The 21,917-nt window shown below is 42.6% G+C and overlaps 1 protein-coding gene across 4 annotated transcripts in view; it reads right to left on the bottom strand.

The window, feature by feature from the left end:
• Window positions 1-21,917, bottom strand: part of Mapre2 (microtubule-associated protein, RP/EB family, member 2) — a 158,691-nt gene that overhangs the window by 9,698 nt on the left and 127,076 nt on the right. For all 4 annotated transcript variants that reach the window (XM_005372794.2, XM_005372792.2, XM_005372791.1 and 1 more), the window contains one exon: window positions 3,352-3,491. In XM_005372794.2, the coding sequence (XP_005372851.1) occupies window positions 3,352-3,491 (140 nt within the window). The remainder of the gene's footprint in view (window positions 1-3,351; window positions 3,492-21,917) is intronic.

Here is a 21,917-nt window from a genome sequence, read left to right as displayed (position 1 = left end):
AGGGTCCTCCATAGGTAAAATCTCTCTTCCAGGATATTAAAATCACCCTTAACAGAGTTTTCAAAAATTACATGTGGGCTGTGAAATTTCCTTCCTTAACAAGTCTGGGCCTTTGCACGTGCTACTGGTCCAGAAACACGGGTTCATTCAGAAATACACGGAGCACATGCAGAAACCATCTGCTTATTGTACACCTGACAAACTCAGATCCTTCCTGAAGGTCTTGGGGATGTGGCCTTACAGTGTTAACCTCCCGGATACACACTCATGTAGCTAAGGCACGGAGTTTCAGGTTGCCAACCCTTTTATCTCTTATTTCTGTTAATACTAGACCTTGGACATGTGCAAAATTTGACAGCAACAGCCTGAATTTCACAAAAAAGAAAACTAATTCTAGGAATCATTTCCCGCTTTAAACAAGCAAGGCACCTGTTTGTGCTCAGCCACAGAATCCATGTGAACCCTGTGCTGTTCGCACCAGACAGAGCTGTGGTATCAGATGTGCCATCATTTGCTAGGTCACTCCAACCAAGCAAGGACATGGTCAACTCAAGAAACCTAGGTCTGTCTGCCTCCTGAGCGCTCTGGTTGCACAGTGAGGCTTTTGTATAAATACTCAGCCCCGCCAAGCTTTGGTGGTATTCCAGACGTGCTAGGTAAGAGGTGCTCTGCTATAAACATTCACTAGTAAAAGCTGTCCGCAGCTAGATGATATGATGAAAGATCAACTGGCAAATTAAATTTCATTTTCATGGTCTTGACACAAAGACTGATGCCAGGCATATCCCTCACATGTCACGGCAGATGCCTGAGTGATGGAAAAGGTGCCGGGGACGCACCCTCGGGAACAGTTAAGGGTAAGGGCCACAGAGGGAAGTTCCCTTTTCATAGTTTTCCCAAATCCTCTCAGCGTGTCCACAGATTGCTGGTCCCTCCAGAGCCTGCGGTCCAAATGCCAGTCAGTCTCCACCTGGGCTGACCAACGCCTACCTCATATCTCTGCTAGCAGTTCTTGAGCCGAGCCCTGACTCCAACCTACCTCCTGTTGGCTAACACACGGTCCAGAAAGTGTCCCTAATTCTCTGTCTTTTCCACCCCTGCATCTTTTTGATTCATTTCTATCACTGGAATTGTCTAGCACGGTGTTACTTTTATAGTACATCATGGGAGACTGTCTGAATAAAGGCATGAGGCCAAGCAAATGAAAATTCTTAAAGTTTACGGCACTTGTCACTTTCTCTATTACTACTATAATTCACGCTTCTGCCTAAGCATTTTCACTTGGCTCCTCCTGGTCCTGGCATTCTTAGCTCCAACTCCGAGATGCCTGTGTGGCTAGCCGTTAGCCTCAGGGGACCTGTGTAAGCTTCAGGGATGGGAAATGGAGGGAGCAATGCACTGCCAGATCACCAAAGAAATGCATCTGCGTTAAGCGCTCAGTATTGAGTAAAGGCCTCCCGATTTTGGATGTGTCTGACCTTCCCCCTGAGGCAGTGGGATGGGGTCAGGCCCGCTTTTTCTCAGTGTGGAGGTGTCAGGGGGCAGGAAGGGCAAGAGCAGCCTCTTGAAGTAATAAAGCGATAACAAGAGCAAGGAAGGCCCATGGGCCGTTCCTCTCTTCTCCCTTGCTGTCCTCTCTAGAGTGGCATTTCAGAGGGCAGAAAAGTGTAGCTGAGGCATTTTGGAGTCTGGGGAGGAGAGGGGTGACTCTTACGATTTGGCTCTCTAGTGAGAGCCAGTCCCAGCGAGAGAAGCAGGCGGCTGCTCCAGGCTTAAGGGACGGGGTGTGGGTTGGGGGTGGGGGAAGAACCTTGGGGTTTCCATGTGGCCAGAGTTGGGGCTGGAGGGCTGGAAACTGGGTGTGGTGCAAAGAGAACTCAGGGGCAGAGGTAACCCTGAAAAGGATATGGCGATACTATCAAAAGAACCCATGTTCCTCGGAAGAGAGGAGGCATCCAAAGTACAACTGACCCACGCCTTGTTCTCTTTCGTTCAACCTCAACCTGCCGGGAGCCTTAGGCTTGTGGCCCAAGGCTCGTTATCACTGTCCTTACTGCCTTTTATCTGGGAGAAATTTATTACTTGAAGCTGTCTTTGGGTTCCAACTGACGATCAGTCGGTAATCAGGGCACTCTAGTTTCTAAATCAAAGTCTTACCTGCTAGGTAACTTAAGATGCTACCCTTTCTTATTAACATGATCAAGATAGTAAAGAAATACCCCTTCTAAGCAACTGCCTGCTTTTTAAACTATATTCTTGCCTACAAATATAAAATTATCTTAAAAACTGTTTCCAGACTCATAGTGGTTCATCAAAGATGAATCACTGGGCCTGGCCAGCCTAGTGGTTGGGAACAGTCTGAGGGCCTGAAGCCTGAGGACTCGCACCACGGCAGAGGGGCCAGGATGAACGACACTGGCACACCTGGAGGAAGTGAGCAGCTTCTGCAGGGCCCCTAGGCCCCTAGTGCTTTATTATACTATATATAATCTTAGGCAAAAAGAGCTATCGCTAGTTAGAAAGCGGACCTAAGGTTTTATATTGAATATTTCAAAGGCAGTGGAGCTAGATTTACTGTATTAGATAGAAAAGGACAGTTCTACTTAAAATACTGCTGTAGCTCCTCAGATCTTCCCAAGCCTGGGTTCAGCGCTCTCAGGGCGCCCACCTTCTGCCACTGTGAGAAGGGCTGGGTTTTTGTTAAATACCAATTTCCTGTGTATAACTGTGGTGTGAGGGAAGGGAAAGTATCCTCTGCTATACTGCTCCTGGGATTAAGTACAGTGTCTGTCACATAAAACAGGCTCGACAAATAGGTGCTGAAAGGAGGGGAAAAAAGGAGGGGGTAGGGAGGACAGGGAAGGAGGAGGAGGAGGAGACAGGCTGACCCTAAAGCAGCCTTTACCACTCTCTGGATTGGCTAAAAGTGGGGAGGTTAGACCACAGTCTAGCCCAGGGCTCAGCACTGCCACTGAGGAACAGAGGAGAAGGATGACATGCAGGCCTGTAGCACCACTGAATCATCTATTCCATCTTAATGTACAGTTGTAGGATTTGTGACTAACATCTTTCATTCATTACAGGTTACTGATTTTATTTTACTGGTTAGGCGGCTTCCAATTTTACAGTTTATTTCCAACTTTACAGTTCTCAATTTTTCCGTTTTCTGACACATTCGAGAGAGGCAAGGGGTCATAAAGGAAGGTATGTGACAGCAGTTTTATTCACGTTTGCTCAAAACCACTCATTCTGCCTTCCTTCCGTTCCTGAGCTCAGGCCTGTACGCATTTGGCCTCCCTCTCCCTTAGACATGTTACTGCTCCCAGAGACACAACAGAGACAGTGAATTACCTGCTCATTAAGCTGTATGACCTGTGTTTCTAAATCTTTATCAGACTTGGATGCCGAGCCACTGGACGAAGCCCTTTTGGCAGACGAGGGACGAGAAGGTGTGGAACCTGGTTTAGATGCTGGACTCGATTTAGCCGCACCTAAAAGCAACCAGAATACATTATGAATAATGGCAATATTAAAATGATTTTTAGATACATGGGCAATGTATCGTATAAAAGGAATTTACTAAAAAATACCAGGGATCCAGAGATCCAGTTACAGAAGGAGCACAAATATGTTTAAAAGAACTGCACAAGATTAAACTGCAGTGTTATATTGGGTCACCTATTAAACTTTATGAGAACATTTTTTTCTTCAAATAACAAGAGATTAACACAGTTGTGCCTTCTCCCTCCAGACAGAGAAGACTAACACCTAACAGAGCCTTCAAGTTTTTTTTAAGAAGAAAAGTTTTTTAGATGACTTCCAATTATTACTCTTATGAGTTGTTAACAAACAAGAGAAAAGGCCTTATAACAGATTGATACTTTACACTAAAACAAATGTCTGTTTTTCTCTTTTCATACATTTCCCAGCATCAGCCACTAAGAGTCCAGGAGCAAAGGTATCTCCATACCCGATGGCCCCAGTCTTGACTTCTAAACGTCATTCTGCGAAAAACAGGTTTCTTGAGAAATCGCTGATCCAGGGATGGAGCAGGGAATATACCAGGTGAGGCCAGGACACCTTGAGTCAAAAAAACCAAGGATGTGCTCAAGTGCTATTGTCCAAAGGACACAGGACACTGCCTGAAGGAGCTCCTGGCCAGCCACGCAGGGGCAGTCTGAACATCAGCAGGAATCAGGGCTGCGCTTTACTGCGACGCACGGCAGCCCACAGACCCATCAGCCCATCGTGGTGCGGGTGGCACAGGAGGAGAAGGAGACTGTAAAGATCTCTACAGAGCACTGGCAGCCAGTAAATACAGAAAAAACGTTAGAAAAATCACAACTCTGCATTATCCATAATTTACAGCTGATTCAAAACAGGCTCATCAAAACATCAGATAGATTTTTAGGGTTCGGATGTATCAAGGTGTCACCTTCTAACACTCTGTACTTAACTACAAAGGGGGAAAATGCATCTTCACAATGGGGACTTGGGGCGAAGGGTGAGCACGCTTAAACCAGAGATCCAAGGAGCATCTCCCATAAGGACATAAATCTAAAAGCAAAGAGCACCGCTTTCAGGTCAGCCCTCACCTATCTGGCACATGACTCACAGTGGACTCTCAGGCTGTGGCACAAACACAGGAATGACTCTACAGCCGAGGCAGAAATCACAAGGTCCATGCAGGGAAGCTTGTGTGCTTCGTGGGCTAAGACCTTCTGAGCCATTGCTGGGGACGCACCCCTCCCCACCTCTCTTTCCCTTTTATTTCGGATATAGTCCCAGAGAGGGGGCGGCTGTTTCCACTGATCCCTGTCGGGCTGTAGGTGACCCTCCTGTGTTTCCCTGGCCCGATTATTTTCCACGCCTCTCTCCACTCTGCCCTTCCAGAAGGCTCCTGGAGGGCAAGGAACACGTCTTATTCATTGTAACCCAAGTGCATTATACAGTGCTTCATTGAACAGACATTTGGTGAAGGAACAAATGTTTAAATAAATATATGAGCGAGCAAATAAAGCCTGCTTATATGGTTTCCAATTTTACGGTTTATTTCCAACTTTACAGTTCTCTATTTTTCTGTTTTCTGACACATCAGAAAGAGGCACCTGGTTATAAAGGCAGGTATGTGACCGCAGTTACAAGTTTCAACCCATACTCTAATTACGAAGTAGCCAACAGGAAGACTATTAAATTTGTATCTGTGTGTCCTCAGGTGCCTGGAGTCATTAGTTACAAAATCAAGACAAACACACCCTTGAGAAGCACTGACAGCATTATAGCTATTAAATACTTGTACATGCCACTCTACTGTACCAAGGGAGAAAACTCTTTAAAAGCTAGGGAAATGCTCAATATTCTTTAATATATGTGCTGTAGGGAGCACTCAATATATTTTAAAATGGAGATACTAAATTGGGAACAATTTAAAATAGTCTTGAGTATCCTAAGAGTGAATCTTCGGGGACCTGGAAACTTCATCTATGCAAAGGGCATCCTAGGGATTGCAGAGTGCTGGGATTTGCTTCTCTGTGACCGGTATACAGCTCCAAGGCCCTTCCCTCTGCAGAAGCTCACAGAGAGCACTAGTGCGACAGTATGTGTGTGTTCCCCTCTAGTGGTTTAAGAACTCCCAGGAGTGGAATCCTCAGCATTCTCAGAACAAGCTAGTGTCCTGTCTCCGTGACCATCCTGTGTGACGTGGGCTGTGTCTCCCTCCACATACCTCCTCTGAGCAACTAGCCCTGCCATCCTTCAGGTCTCAGCTTAGATGTCCCTTCTTCTGGGTGACCACAGCATTTGGGGCACTTTCTGAGAGGCTGTACCAACGGCAGTGGTAGCCACAATGTAGGAACTGCATCCGCTTTGTGTGCCATGTTACAGCCCCATGGCCAAGCAGAGTACCTGACACAACCACATCCATAAAAGTTTCCAGGATTCATTGGACACCTCCTAGCAGAGGGATCATTCCAACACAGACACCAGGAAAAGCCTGTAGAGCTAATGAGGATGTCAAAGTCACTGGCTATAAGAGCCGACAACACATGAAGGAGACCGACAAAAGGTCAACCTCCCAGAAAGAGACTTCTTCCTTGGTTTCCTTTTGAGACTGCCTGGTGTCATCATGCCAACCCCCGACCTGTGGGCTCAGGAGAACTGGCTCTATGGGCACATGCAGTGGGTCAGTGCCTGAGTAGGGAAGTGGCTTGCCCTGGGCTGTCCAAGTCTGCCACGTTCACTCACCTCTTCTAAGGAGAACAGCCCTGCATAGGGGCTTTCCTAGGGCAGCGCCCTAAAAGGCAGGGCAGCAATTATGCTGTGGCTGGTTACAGTAACCAAGCATGGCTCATCAGACACACTCATGTTCTTAGCCACTGCCTTACCCAGCCTGACCTCAATTCAAAAGGAACAGAAGCTAACTGCTTGTAAAACAGGGCCACCACTAATTATGTTTTCAAGGTATGGAATGTTGCTTGAAAAAAAAAGTACAAGTGTCTGATATAAAGGAGGAAGAGGAGGAAGAGAAGGAAGAAGAGGAGGAGGAGGAAGAGGAGGAGCAGGGGCTTTGGGAAGCCAAGCCCTGGGGCAGGGCCTGGGAGGCGGAGGAGAGATGAAGCAGCTCAGGAAGCTGGCTGGGACGCTCCAGGTGGCTCACAGCGGAGAGGACCAAGCTGCTGCAGTCACTGATGTGAGTGTGGCTCCTGCCTTGAGGAAACACACCCCTGCTGTCAGAGCAGGACTTAAATCTGCTTGTGTGGGTCTGACTCTCCACCTGTGCTTCCAGAGTCTCTGCCTTAAAAGTGGCATCTGTGTTTCTCCAATTCTGTAAAAGTCATTTGGGGCCTAGGGCCCAGGTCTCTCCCACTGGGCCACATGAAATGTCCTTTATGGATGGATACCCACAGAGATGGGAAAGGCAGGAAAATCTGACATGGTGTCCTCAGGTGCTCCTACACACACGCGCACGCGCACTCACACCCGAGGGGCGGACGGCCCGCTTTCCCCCCTTCACAGTCACTAACGGGCCACACGGTGCACACACCACAAAGGAGCGATGGAACAGAATGCAAATTTGAAAATTCAATAACAGATCAATGAAATAATCAGTTACTGATATTTAAAATTAGAGGGGTTTTGAAATTCCACTAAGTTCTTTGGAAAGAAACTGATAATAGGAAATAAATGATAAATGAGGGCTTCAGAGCCGGCACTAATTAACTGTACATCTGTACCCCTCTATGAATAAACAGGAAGAAATTAAAAAATAGGAACTATGGCGGGAAGGGTGCTAGTATTATCAGGTTATGAAGGGCTTTTAAATATACAATTCAGGATTAAACCCAAAGCCAGTTTTCTGGAGAACGTAGACTGAGCACTTTAAACACTAAGCTACAATTTGAAATGAAGTAATTTCTTCCTCACAGGATTCACATACACAAGAAATACTGAATGTGAACACACACACACCACACAGAAACCACTTGGCCTCCTTATACTCAAGGATTTCATGTTTTCCTTTTTTGAATTAATAATAGTGACAATATCCTAAGATATACATCCCATTGTCATATCCTTTAGACATTTTGGAATGAATTTTTTTATTTGCTTTAGAGGTTTTACTGCTTTTCCCCCACACTCTAAAGTGTACCTAGCTTCTGCGGCCACGTACCCTTTTCTCACTCCTTAAGTCACTATCATAAGGATGTTATCCGAAAGTCATACAGGCTTCAGACAAGAGGAAAGAAGAGGGAGGGACGGCAGTCAGAAGGGTAATGGGATGGGTATGAGCAAATTATACATACTGAGTCTCCCCAGATGTGAAGCTAGGAGGGAAGGCAGGGCTAGGGGGAGGACAGTGGGGTGAAAGTGACCCAAACTACGTTTGCGCCTGTACACATCTACCAGAAAGAAGCCCATTTACCATATGACCAATTAAAGAAAAAAAAAAAACCCTATGAAAGGAGGAAAACCGTACGGTTACCAATGTCAGTGAATTTAACATTGGCAAGATGCTTCTCCATCAGCTACTATCTGCATTGCAGCCCTGTGAAGTGACCTCACGGTGTCCTGCACAGTGTCCGACCCTGGTTCTAAGATAATGAGATCCTCACTAGCTGCCTTATTTCCCCACTCCACCAGGGATCCCACTCCTGTGCCTTCCCTGCCTCTTCCCCTCAATGGTACTTATGTGAGTAACATTTACATAATAGCTTTTGAAGAGAGTGCAGCTACTCTGGCTACCACACAGACAGAGATTTTTTTCTTGCAGCTATTAACCATTTCAACTTTTTTCCCAAGCTGTGCTTGATGATGTCCTGAAAATGTAATTAGCAGTAGCCATATTTTACAAGCAACTGTTTTGCCCCCAAGCTTTTCTCTTCCTCCTTAATTTTCCCTTTCAAAATAAAAAGGAGTTGCAGAAGCAGAGGAAAACAGACATAAATTCTGTACAAGTCCCTGTAATTCTCTGAATTTGCCCACTGGATATGGACATGATTCACAATGGCAGCCTTTGAGCAGTTGTGTTTTAATTAATGCCTTTAGGATTTGGGGTATAAATATGATTCTACGACATTTTAACCATAGTGATAAAAAACAAACAGAGAGTGACTGGCTTGATTCATTGTCTTAGTGAAGCCAGATCATTGCTGCGTCTAATGTCAGTAATTAGTAGCCGGCTTCATGTTTATGGAAAATGCTAACAACATTTTGGGCATATGAGGCACAGTGGATTCAGAAGGGTGAAGCAAATAAATGCACTGTGCTCGGCTTTATCCTTCATGGCCAAGGCTCTGCTGGAATTTAGAAATTCTTACATAATCTGCTCTCTTCCTTTTGCCAAAATCATAAACAGAGGAGCTAAAAATGTGACATTAATACTGTTGACAAGAACCACAGACACACTGACAACACGAGCACGTGTGCACACACTCAGGAGCCACCGCTCTGCTGCGCATTCTCAACTTCTTCCCTAGTTTGAGAGACGATTCTTCTCCCCACTCCACTGCCGCCATCCCTCCCATTCATTTAAAACCCCACGGCATGACTAATGCACGGTGGAAGATACTGCGCATCTGCACCGCTTAGTAATCTGTGGGGAGATCTCACGTTGCTTTCTTACCCTCTTTAGCTTGGCAAATATTTTATTATTTAGTTACAATCCTAAAATTTTAAACCAAAAAGGAGGCCACTCCTCGGGGAGGGCATTCAGGCTAGCCTGATGAGAACAGAGTTGCCACAGGAAGATGACGTTCTCAGTGACATCAGGGCCATCAGACTGGGAGCTCTTACACAACCCCAACGACTGCCAAGTCCAGAGAGCCTGATCCTTTCAAAAATGGCATCTATGTTCACTACGGTCTGTATCTGCTCTGCTCTGAGGTGGGGAAAGGACGTCAGTGGTCAGAGCTCAATCCGAATGGAACTCTAACAGGGGTCTGGGATCCCTGAGTTATTAAAAGGCTGGTTCTTTCATTCTGGAATTAGCAGTTCATAGCCCTTATGGCTCTACCCTTACCCGTCAGCTGGTGGCAAAGTCTGGCTCCTCTTCCTTTTTACTACTTCAGTGTCAGCTTGTAAAAGTGGGCAGTTCCCTTCTGAGCAGCTTTGGGGCGGCTATGAACAGCAAGCATGAACCCTGTTAGTCACTGGGAATGAAGACCTGGCATGGGACTGGTGAGTACAGTGGGGCTCTGCAGCCCAACAGCCTTCACAGGAATTCGGGCTCTGCTGCTTGCTGAGTGCGTGACTTTTGCTGCCCAGCTCCCTTGAGTTTAAGAGAAGAATAGCAGTGGCTGCTTCTCGGAGTTGGGAGGAGTACACGAGTTCATATATAACAAGTTCTTACCCAAGAGCCTGGCACATAGTAAGTGCTCAATAAATATTAGTCTACATCGCTACTCTACTCAGCAAATGTGATCTGATTCTAGCCATAATGCAAACATACAGCAACTTCCCATTTCCAGATATTAGCAAAGTTAAAATGAAACTGCTGAAATCATTAGGAAATGTGACTCATTTTTATTCCAAGAGAACCTTTATAAAAACTGATGAGCCTGTAACCCAACAGTGGGTTTGAAGGCATAGGATCCCCTACCCCATGCATTCTCTGACTGCAGTAAAAATCAGTGGGGCTGTAGCTCAAGTCTCCATGCTCCTCCAATTAGCTTGCTTCACTCATTCATTCCTTCGTGCAACAAACATTTAATGAACCCTTATTGTACACCCAGCAAGCTAGCCCACTGGGGATAATGCATGAAACACAGGGGATGCCTGTTCATGTGGAATTCATGTGGAATTCATGTTCTAACAGGGGGTCTAGATAAGAAACCAGACAAATAAGTGACAGTAAACGAGAAAACCAGGGCTACGGAAAAGATGAATGTACAGCACAGACAGGTAAGGAGGGTCGGGGTTCTCTAACTTTCAAACTGTTATTTCAACATGGTCTGTATTTCTTCCTGAGAGGTGGTTTTATATAAGCCCTTGGTCTTCTTTAGTTTCAAATGCTCGCTCAGGCCCCAGGCCATGCTTGGGCAGAGTCCACTCTGACAGAAGTCAGGAGCACCAAGCACTAGCAGGCAGCGTTGGGCGTTCTTCCTGCAGCAGCTCTGCTGGAAGGCGAGCGCCGCCCCGTAGGTGTGGGAGTCACTTGGCTCACAAGTTGCAGTCCTCAGAGTGACAACTCCAACACTCACAGCTTCCAGGAGGCTGCAGGGCACACAGCAGAGCCAGGAGCTTTCCTTAGGTCTGTAAGGCCTCACTGAGAAGAGTGAAGTCTGGACCAGGACCTGAGGGAGACAAGGTGGCCATCTGGACAGCCAGGTGTAGGACAGTTTAGGCAAAGGAAAGGCCTATTACAGTGATGGGGCTGCAGCATGCGTGCCATAGGTTCTCCACCACTGGGCTATTAGTTGCCCAGAGGCCGGCCACACCTGTTCAGGAGCTAGGGCAGGTGGTTGGAACAGAGGGCACGGGGGAGGAGGCAGCCAGAGATACAGAGGAGGGCCAGGTCACGCAGGACCTCACAGGCTATTGCGAGAAGCCAGTGCACAATCCTGAGCACAGGGACTGTCCTGACACTGGCTTTCAAAGGCTCATTCTGTCTGCTGTGTGGAGAACAGACTAAAGGCAGATACAGAAAGGCCAGTGGGGAGGCTGCTGCAGTCCTCTAGGCACAGGTATGTATTTTGCTGTTTGTAAAGTACTTGCAATGCTATAGTTGAAAAACCCTACTCTATCCTGAAGAGAACAGTCACCAAATGCCAAGTCATTTACACAATCTACGTTTTGCAATGTTAACAGAAAAAAAAAAAAGCATTCCATGATCAGTAACATTTGCTATTGATTCCAGGGTGAGGGCTGAAGGAAAACTAGGCAGGGACAAGAGCTACGAGTCAGCCTCAAGCCTCCCTCGCTGCTCAGGGGTCACCACATGGCACAATAAACGGCTCTGTGCCGGGGCGGGGCTGGGAGAGCGCGCCAGTGCGGCTCATGGTGAGGCTGGGGCCTCCCGAGGGCGGGGCTGCTCTGCATAAGGGAGCAGCGCCCGCCCCACGGCCCTCGGGACCCGTCTTGGCTAAGGGTCCTTACACAGCTTGCCCCTGTGATGGGCAGAGGCGGCTCCATGGAGCAAGTGGGCGCGTTCACGTACCGAGTTACTTCTGCCCTGCTTACTGTCCCCGCTGGAGATGATGTGCTTATTTTTAGCCATCATGTGATTCTCCAGTATTTTCCAGGCTTTGCTTGAGTCACTCTGGTTTCAGAGAATTTTTCACAGGGGGATAAATACAGGAAAGCCGTTCACATCTTGAAATGGCTGGAGTCTTAAAAATTCTCTAACTTTCAAACTGTTATTTCAACATGGTCTGTATTTCTTCCTATAAATTACTCACTTTTCATGCCTCCTGCACCTTGGTAGAAAATTAAGCATGCTTGGAACCTATCACATAACAAATCCAATCACCACCTCAGTTTAAATTCTTATTTTTCAGCTGTTCTCAGAGAAACAGAAATGATCCCAGTAAAAACCACACACGTCACATCCCAGCAATAACGGAGAGCAGCCGCCCCGGGCTGCTGCTGCAGGAGAGGGAAAGGTAATGGTTGAAAGAGTCCAGCAGACTGAGCCAGCCCACGGAGGATAAAGACACACCAGGCGTTACCATGACAACACCATCGTGCGTTCCACTGAATTTCTGGCATGCAGCACTCACTTAAGCAAGAGACTTATAAACTAAAACGGCCATTTGGGGGGATCTAAATGCTTACCTTATGATGTACTGCCCTTTAATTTCAGTCAGAGTCCCTGGTGACATACAACGTCCCTCTTCTGATGGTTACAAGCCTGTCAGGGTCTAGTAACAGTCTCTTACTCACACTGCCCAGCGCAGACATGGTCTGTGGTCACACTGCAGGTTGGAGCTTGGGAAATGAGACCACGAACAGAGCCTCCTAAATGGTCCTCTCTCCGTGCCCTGCCTCAGCTGCTTCCTGCTCTGGGGTTCTCTGCCAACCCACCACCAAGCCAGGCACAAGCCGCCACTTATCCCAGGCTTCCTCCTTTCCAAGTCTCATTAATCGTCAAGTTGTTAGGCCACCACCCCCCCCCCCCCCGGGTCAGTTAGTCTTCAGGGTTGTAAGCGCGCTCTTATTCTACTGTATCCTCAATAAGCAGAGCAAATTTCTGCTTTAATGTTTAAGTAACTCCGAGTAGTCTGCATTCTGATGCACAAACCTCTGTGACCCACAGACCCTAAGGTGACCCCTTGCTCCCAGTGATCTCAGCCTCCTGGTGTTCACGTATTTATGAGATACGCACCTCTAAAGTGTGTGTGTGTGTGTGTGTGTGTGTGTGCCCGTGCTGCACTTCTAATCAACAGAATATGGTAAAGATGATGGATGTCACCCCCACAACTACATTACTCTGCAGGGCTCTATCTGTGGGCAGAAGTGCTAAGGGGCTCTCCTTACTGCCATAAGGAGTAAGTTGCTGGGAAACCCCACAAGGCGAGGAAGTAGCCTCTAGGAACTGTGAGGTTTCCAGTTGGAAACCGAAGCCTAAAAGTGCCCACAACTGGGGCGCTGAGAAGCGAATCTTTGCCTGGTTGAGCCTCTGCTGAGACCACAGCCCTAGCGGACGCGTGGGCTGCAGCCTGGTGAGACCCTTAGCAGACAGCCCAGCTAAGTGTGCCTGCACCTCAGAATCTGTACGATAAGACAAGTGTGTTGTTTTAAACTGCTAAGTTTGTGATTTCCTTTCTTGTTTTTTAAAGCAGCAACAAGGACCTGCCTTACGTCTGCAACCTTGTGTCGTGAAACATCCCTACAGAACAACACACGTCACTGAACACAGCGCGCTTTCTCCTGACTCCAGCATGCTGTTTTTTTCATTTGGAGAGCTTAGTTAGCATCACACTCCAGCCAGCTTCTACTCATCGCCTAAGTCTTGGCTGAACTTCCCTTTTTCTAGGAAATCTTTATACAATATGCAAGACCTGCTCAGGTGAATTTCCTCTACACCCTGAGAGCACTTTCCTTGCTTTACTGTCACTGTTGGTTCCCCATGAGGTTGTAACTTCTTTAAAAACAGCAGTCCTGTTGGAATCGCTGGATCTCCTGAATCCCTCCCAGTGCCTCAAGAAAAGACTACATGAATTAATGAGAATTCCAGTAGAGCATTCCCAAAAGGGGCATGGGCTCCAGGAACTAGGAACCATTTGCTATTTTAAGAAATATTTCCTGAGTGCTGTAGTACTAAGTTAGAGTGCAATGCGCTTCTCAGGTGACGGCTGGAAAGACTTGAAGAACTGCCACATGTTGGCTCATGACTGCCTCTTCCATGATCCAAAAGAATACTCTGTGATTCAAGTGCAATCAACTCACCAGATACTATGGGAAAGTCTCTTGCGTATTGGCCTAGGGGGAAACAATGATTAAATAAGGCAGAACTGGCTTACAGTTTAATTCACCTGATCAAAGGGATTCTAGAAAATTCTTCAGGTCAAAACTGTTTTGTATTCCGTTCAACATACCAAGTGACAAAAAAAGGTCCTGGTAAAAAAGAAAAATGGGTTTACTGGCAACCTGTGATGTTCTATTTATGGAAACTCAGAGTGAATGCTATGATTCTCTTCTGAGAACAGATGAGGTTTACTGTCAGGTTGAAAAGCACAATCTCACTTCATTACACCTACAGAGAAAAATGATGACTGGTCAGAGTAACACATAGGCTTGGTTTCAGAACTGACAAACATTTCAACATATCCATGGAGTGGCTAGGTAAGAGTGACCCATGCTAGTTATGAGACCCAGCACCGTTTAAAAGGCTGGGATGACCACTTCCCAGCGCAGGATGCCACCAACACTCTTAGCAGAGGCCTATGTGCAAACAGGAAACACATGCCAACTTTGTCTCAGGGGCTTCCACTTCACTTTGAAACCCCTCAGACCATTTGTCCAGAGAGATACCTGAATTGAAGAATTAAGAAATAAGTAGTCTAACTAATGGAGCATTTAGAATGTTGGACTTTATGCTGATTTTGGCTTTGGGGCTGATAAGAAACCTGGAACAAGTGGCTTAGTGTTTCCTCTGTTTATAATGTAAACAAAGTACAGTAACTCTTTCTTACTCAACACTCTCTTGTGAAGATGAATGGGAATATTTTCAAACTTTTAAAGACTCAATGCTTTAAAAAAGGTGAACACCACCACAACAGACCAGCAAGCATTCGGTTATTTCAAGCATTAGTAATACTGAGCTTTCTGTTTACTCCATAACCATGCAATTTGAATTTAGTTTGTGACAAAGTAGTGGAGGGAGGAGATGAGAATATAAAACACATGACCACGTATGTGATCTCTGCGGAGGCAAGATAATCTACTGTTAAAAAGCAGGGGCTATGGAACCAGCATCAGGCTTCTAATCTTGAGTGAACCTCCTTCTAGCAAGGGAGTCTGGAAAATTACTCAACCTCTGCCTCTGTATTTCAGTTTTCTAAACTCTAAAATGAGGAAAATAATAGCAATTTAGGGTTGCTGTGAAGCCTAAACTGAACGATAGATGCACTTACCGTGTGCTCAATTTTAGCTACTATTACTGACTCCCTCTACATTTAAAATGTTTTTCTTTTCTCTAAATTTCTTGGAAAACTTACTACTATTAGATTTAGAATTTAAGAGTTATATAATAATAGCACCACATCTTGTAAGTTTGATCTCTAGGCTTTAAAAACTTCTAGTTTTAAAGAAATTATGTCTATACTCAAAGGATTCTGGAAAGCTAAAATAATTAAAAAGTACAAACTAAATTAGTATCAACTGTCAAAAATCTGTGTCAGTACACAAACAAATTGGGATGGAAATGAAAAATGCCTGACTTTTCCACAGACACAATTACCAGGAGGTGATTCCTTCTGGAAATCTCCTAAACTCTTGCTGATTTTTGGTTTTACCTGTGCCCAATATTCTAAATTCACAGATACTCAACATCAGGGCAAAGCAGTGTACTACTCGTATTTCATGCTGGGGTTCTATCAACATTATAGGTAAGTGGCTGTGGCCTGAATGCTGCAGCCTGCCCCTCCACCAGTCTCACACATTAAAACCCAATCCCCATGTGATGGTATTAGGAGATGCGATTTTTCAGAGGTGATTAGATCAGGAAGGCAGAGCTCTCAGGAATGCAATTAGCGCCCTTGCAAAAGAGGCTCAAATGAGTTAGTTTGCTTCTTCTACCACCTGAGGACATGGTGTAAAGGTGCCTATTAAGAATAGCTATGAGAAAGAGGTCCTTTCCAGATGCTGGCAGTGCTGCATCTGCTAGCATTCCTTCTTGGACTTAATGCCCCTGCCACCCAGAACTTATGCCTAATACATTTCTGCTGTTGATAAGCCACCCAGTTTATGGTATTTTGTAATAGCAGCTTAGACAAATACAGTAGGGAAATACAGATTTAATTATTCTTTGAGAAGAAAGTATCTCAATGTCTAGCAGTGTCTTATATACATCTTACATATGATAGGGATGTAATGGAAAGAACAAAACCACCAATACTACTCTTCTTCCAGGGATCTCCTCTAAGAATTTAATTAGCTGGGCCATTAAAGTATTTCTTTACATTTTCTCCAGGTCTTAATGCAGCTGAGGGAGTGGCCACTGAGAGGAATGAAACTTAGCAATTTCTTATGACAAGCAGGCCAAAGGAATACGGTGCTGATACAGGACAGGGGTTGAATGAAAGACCTGAACACCATTCTGTATAGTGAGGATTGCTAACATCTGTTTGAAAAAAAGCCTTGCCAATTATGGTGCTGGTAAGGAACTTGTATTTCTTTCTCATACTGAGCTGATACTGTATACTCTCTGAAAATTAACATTTGATCCTTGATGTAGGAAGGTAGTGATTAAGAGGATATGCGGGTAAGTGACCAGGGAGTGTGAGATAGCAGTATTAAGCAAGTATCTGCTGGGAAATTATAAGAATAAATAGCAATGAGTCATCTTGATAAAGGACAAGAAGGATGCCTTTGTCTACCCTACCTAGATTTGAGAAATAAAGTACCATCATGAACACTGTTGGTCTAAAGGGCAGACATGGGAAAATGCATTTCTTAAAGTCTCTGGAGGTAAGATCAATAGTTGTGGCTAAGGAATGCAGTTTCTCAAATGGAGAGTTATATATTAGCAATAATAAGGAAACGGAATCTTTGCATAAAGGCATAGGCCTAATGCCAAGGTTAAGACTCTTTGAGTGGCATTTAACTTCTTGAGTACTTTCCACTGGATTCTAGGTAAGTCCCTGTGAAATCAAAAACATCAACACTCTTTGCACCAAAATCTGGTCTCTACAACACTAATATGCATAACATTCAGGACACAATCCAAACTATTTGACCTATGAAGCACTAGGAAAATGTGATATATTCTGAAAGGAGAAGACAACCAACAGATTCCAACTGTTAGGAGGCCAGGATGATGCAGCAGGCAGACAAGAACATTAGAGCAGTTATCATAAATACGATTAGTTAACTAGAAGAAAAATATGCTCATAATGAATGAACAGATAGGCAAATTCAGTAGAGAAAAGAATATTAAAAACAGAAATATAATAGCTAAAATAAAAATTACATTCAATACTAGAATGGAGATGGCTGGGGAAAGAGAGGAAAAACTTGAAGATATATCAACAGAAAACATCTACTTACAGAAGAAATAAAGACTAAGAAAAAAGAAAAATAACACTACCCCAGAAACTTATGGTATAATTTTGTAAGCTCTAATATATGGATAAATGGATCCTAAAAGAGTTGGACAGAGAGAATGGAACTGAGAAAATAATACTATAAACTTTCCAAATACATAAATGTACAGATTTAGGAAGTTTATGGAACTCTCATTCAAATAAAATTATGTCATACTGATGGAGGCTAAAGAGAAAATCTCTATCCTATATTTTACAGGAGATGGGCAGTTACAATGAATACTTCATATACAATTTGTAGGCCATACGCAGTGGATAACATCTTTAAAGTGACTAATGAGGGAAAAAAGATTGGTTTAAATGCTTTGCCTAATAAAAATATTTTTAAAGAATAAATATAAATACTCTTAGAGAAAATAGAAAACTAAAAGATATGAAACCACTGAACCAGCACTATAAGAAATATTAAATGTTCTTCAGTCTAAAAAGGAAGAAGAAAGGGAGAAAGGAAGCCAATAGGGAATGCAGATGTTCAGAAATAAAATTATAAATAGCAAAAATAGGAAAAATAGAGTTTTTCTAATTCTTTATACTACATACTGTTGAATGCAATACTGCCTAACAGAAATATGCCAACCACAATAACTTAAAATTTTCTATAGACACATCAAAAGTTACAAAAATTAATTTTAATGTATGAAAAATATAGGAAATATACCCATAATATGATTCCTACATGTAATCAATGTAAATTAGAGGTTTTATTTTTTAAGTCTTTCACATCCAACATTTTACACATACTACATATCTTAATGAAGAAAAATCACATTTTAAGTGCTTAAAGCCACTGTTAGGCAAAAGTTGTACTGTTGTTTTGTTGGGTTTATAGTGCATGGAAATTTAATACATATGACAAATATATCAAAGCACAGTGGGGCGAGGGTTTGCAAAGCTCCCATAGTCTACACAAGGTTTAAAATATTAAGTATACTGTAAAAAGATAAGAATATATAATCCTTAGAGTAGCCATTAAAAATTAATGCAAAGACGCATAGTTTAAAAAATAATTAAAATGAAATATTCTAAAAAAATTTTTAAATCCAGAGGACAACAAGAAAGGAGAAACATCAAAACAAAAAGACAGAAAAAACAAAACAAGTAATTTGTTAGGTCTAAATTCAACCACATCAGTAATTACATTAAATATAAATGAACACTAATTAAAAAGCAGAGATTACCAAAGTGAATAAACAAACAAGACCCAATCATATCCTATATACAAAACACACTAAGCCTTTCATATCATACAAACAGTATAAGCAATCTAGAGTGACTATATTATCAGATAAAGTAGACTTAAGACAGTATTTTCAAAAACATAAAGTCAGTTCAACAGGATGACTTAAAAATAATAAATGTATGAACAACAACAACAACAAAATAATGGAATTAAAGGGAGAGAAACAGACAATTCCATAATCAATGCAGGAAAGCCAAACATGCTCTTTGCAGCAATTGTTAGAGCTAGATCAAATCAATAACAGCAACAACCCCACCCTCCTTCAAAACAAAAGGAAACAAAACAAAACAACTTAGATTATAGAGGATCTTAATAACAGAAACCACCTTGAGCTAACTGGTATTTCTAAAACACTATGCAACCAACAACTGCAAAGCACACATTCATTTCAAATGCACATGGTACAATGACCAAGAGAAGACCATATTTTAGGCCATAAAGTCAAGATCAGAATGAGATAAAAACCACTCCTACTGCTATATTTCACCCTCCTTTCTTAAAAAAACCCTCCCCCAATGTTCTAAAAACCAAAAAACAAACCCAAGAAAGTAAAAAACTACTGTTCTTTCCCCAAAGGTGAGAGAGGTGATGCTTATTTAGATTCCAGGTGCTCAATAAATGTTCATATATTGCTAAACAAACAAATGAATATGTATTTTAGGATTATGTGACTGCCTTATGAGCATCCAGAATTAAAGATAACTGAGAATGAGAGTATTTAAACATTCAACATAGTTTCTGAAAAATCTGAAAGGATTTACTTAAATCTATATTTAGAGATTTAATCATGATTATTCAAATTCTTCATTATTCTATTATACTTCTAAGGTTGTTTCCTTTTTGAAACTACTTTTGTATATTTCCATTAACTTGATTTTAAGGCTGAAATACTGAAGTCCCTAAGGAAAAGAGAAAGCTCAGACTCAATTCCCAAAGCAACTCTAAATCCATTACACTATATTTGTATACTGGAGTTTGATTTAAATACATTAATATATGTGAATTTGCAGTGTGTCTAAGCTGTAGTTGCTATAGAAACCATGCCTTTGAGTTTCCTTTTAAGTTTAGTAAGTGCTCACACATAAGGACTGATCTCCCCAGACAGCTATCTCAAGTTGCAGATATGGCTCATGGCAATAAATTTATAAATATGATTCACAATGAGATACGCACTTAATGCATACCTATCATCATGAAAATGTATTTTAATGCATCCTCCTGGTTAGTAAATCAAAAGCAATTCAAGATACAATTTCTCAGAATCAAATTTACCTGGAAGCCATCTACCCTTATATGACACCTCTGTTTATGCCACAGTTGATTATAGTGCAGGTGGTCACCCAAGTACACACTGAAACCAAACTACTCTATGGCTTCTCTGACCCACAGAAGAAACGTTTTTATCTGTACTGAAATGGCAGAAACTCTAGCACCTTCTCATAAAAATAGAAGTATCAAATAAGTAGAATGCATGTATTTTATACATAAACCCTTTTTGGTGTGGGACTATTTAAGCACTCTGGATGATGTAACGACACAATTTTTTTCTTGCTATTATAAATAAAGTCCTCTCAATTATCATATGCATAATCCATTCTACAATCACTTTTCCCACTTTACTTTATTCCCTCTATTATATAAGATGCTCTGGAGCTACCATTTTCTAATGTGTAAGCTACCATAACATGGAGCTACCATTTGCTAACATGTAACAGGGCATGCAAGTTAATTTTAATATTAGCCCTGGGAAATACTGGGGAGAGAGATAAATTTGCTGCAAAATGAATCAAGTTTTCCAAAGCCAAAACAAAAAAATAACAACACTATTTTCTATTTTTTATTATACCAGCCACTGCTTGTTTCCACTAATGCAGATAATTAGGAAATGATGAAGTCTTAGAGAATTAGAACTGCTCTAGACCTCTATATCTTACCATGTACTAAATCAAAATCAAAATGGATCAAAGATTTAAAGGTTAAAACAGAAACAATCTGCTGGAAGATAAAATAGGTAAAACTCTTGAAGGCACAGGTAAGGACGTTTTGAATATAACCCCGATTGGCATACGAAAAAGTACCAAGAATCAACAAATGGGATCATATTAAATTAAAAAGCTTCTGCACAGGAAAGGAAACAGCAAAGTGAAGAGAAAACCTAGAGTAGGAAAAAAATTTTGCCAACTATTGCTCAGACAGAGAACTAATATCTAGAGTATATAAAGAACTCCAAAAAAGTCACACTTCCCTCCAAAGGAAAAAACCCAACAAAAAATGGGCAACTAAAATGAATAGACGCTTCTCAGAAGAAGAAATACAAATAGCCAACAAATACAAGAAGAAATGCTCAACATCGGGGGTCACTGGAGAAATGCAAATTTAAACAGCACTGGGATTCCACCTTACCCCATAAAGAAAGGCCATCATCAAGAAGTCAAATAACAAATGCGGGCAAAGCTGCAGGAAAAAAGGAACCCTTTTACATTGTTGATAAGAATGCAAATTAGCATAACTGCTATGGAAATCAGTATAGAGATTCCCTAAAAAAACTAAAGACAGAAATTCCAACTGACCCCGGTTATTACAGTGTAATGATACACAAATACGCATGTTTATAGCTGCACAATTCATAACGGCTAAATCTTGGAAGGGGTCTAACATGTTCATCACCAGATGAATAAAGAAAATGTTTCCACACAATAAAGTGCTAGTCTGCCATAAAAAAGGATAAACTTGAGTCATTTGTATGAAAATAGAGCACCTCAAGGCCATAATGTTAAATAAATGAGACACACACACAAGCTTAGACATCACATGGTTTCTCGTTTATGAGAAGACCAAAATATAAATAAAAAGCAAAATAAAAGAAAACAGGGAGTAGACATACAGATCTTTTCCAAGTGGGAGGGGGAGCAAGAGATGGAGGAAGGGAAAGAGGATGAAAAAAAGAATTGCCATGTGTTATGTACATGGAATGTGACTGGAAAAATATTATTTGACATGGTGGGATCCTGAGATAAATGTGGGTTTCCTAGAGACCTGACACTCATCACACTTTAATTTATACTAAATTGTAGAAGGACAAAATTGAGACTTGTATAAGAAATGTGACCTTGGGTGGTTTCAGGCTACAGGAAGGGATACCAACAGCAGGACTATAGAAACAGTTCATGGAGGAACTGGTTCAGAGTCAAAATCATATATACAGAATTATAACAGAATTCTAAGAATTAGATGGGACTTATGAGACCTATAAGGTCACAGACACACTAGGGGGAAGTGAGGCATAGATCTAATTGGTCTTTAGGTAAAGATCTCAGGATATTGAGCTCTTTAGTAAGGTTTTAAGATTTCTGGCTCTACTTTTACTGATGTTTGCATTTTCTTGGCACTAGGTACACCTGTCCTAATAAGTTATG

This window comes from Chinchilla lanigera, unplaced genomic scaffold (assembly GCF_000276665.1).
Source record: "Chinchilla lanigera isolate Chin_1 unplaced genomic scaffold, ChiLan1.0 scaffold00001, whole genome shotgun sequence".
NCBI lineage: Eukaryota > Metazoa > Chordata > Mammalia > Rodentia > Chinchillidae > Chinchilla > Chinchilla lanigera.
Note: the sequence above shows the minus strand (reverse complement) of the source record. Positions and strands in the feature narration are given on the sequence as shown.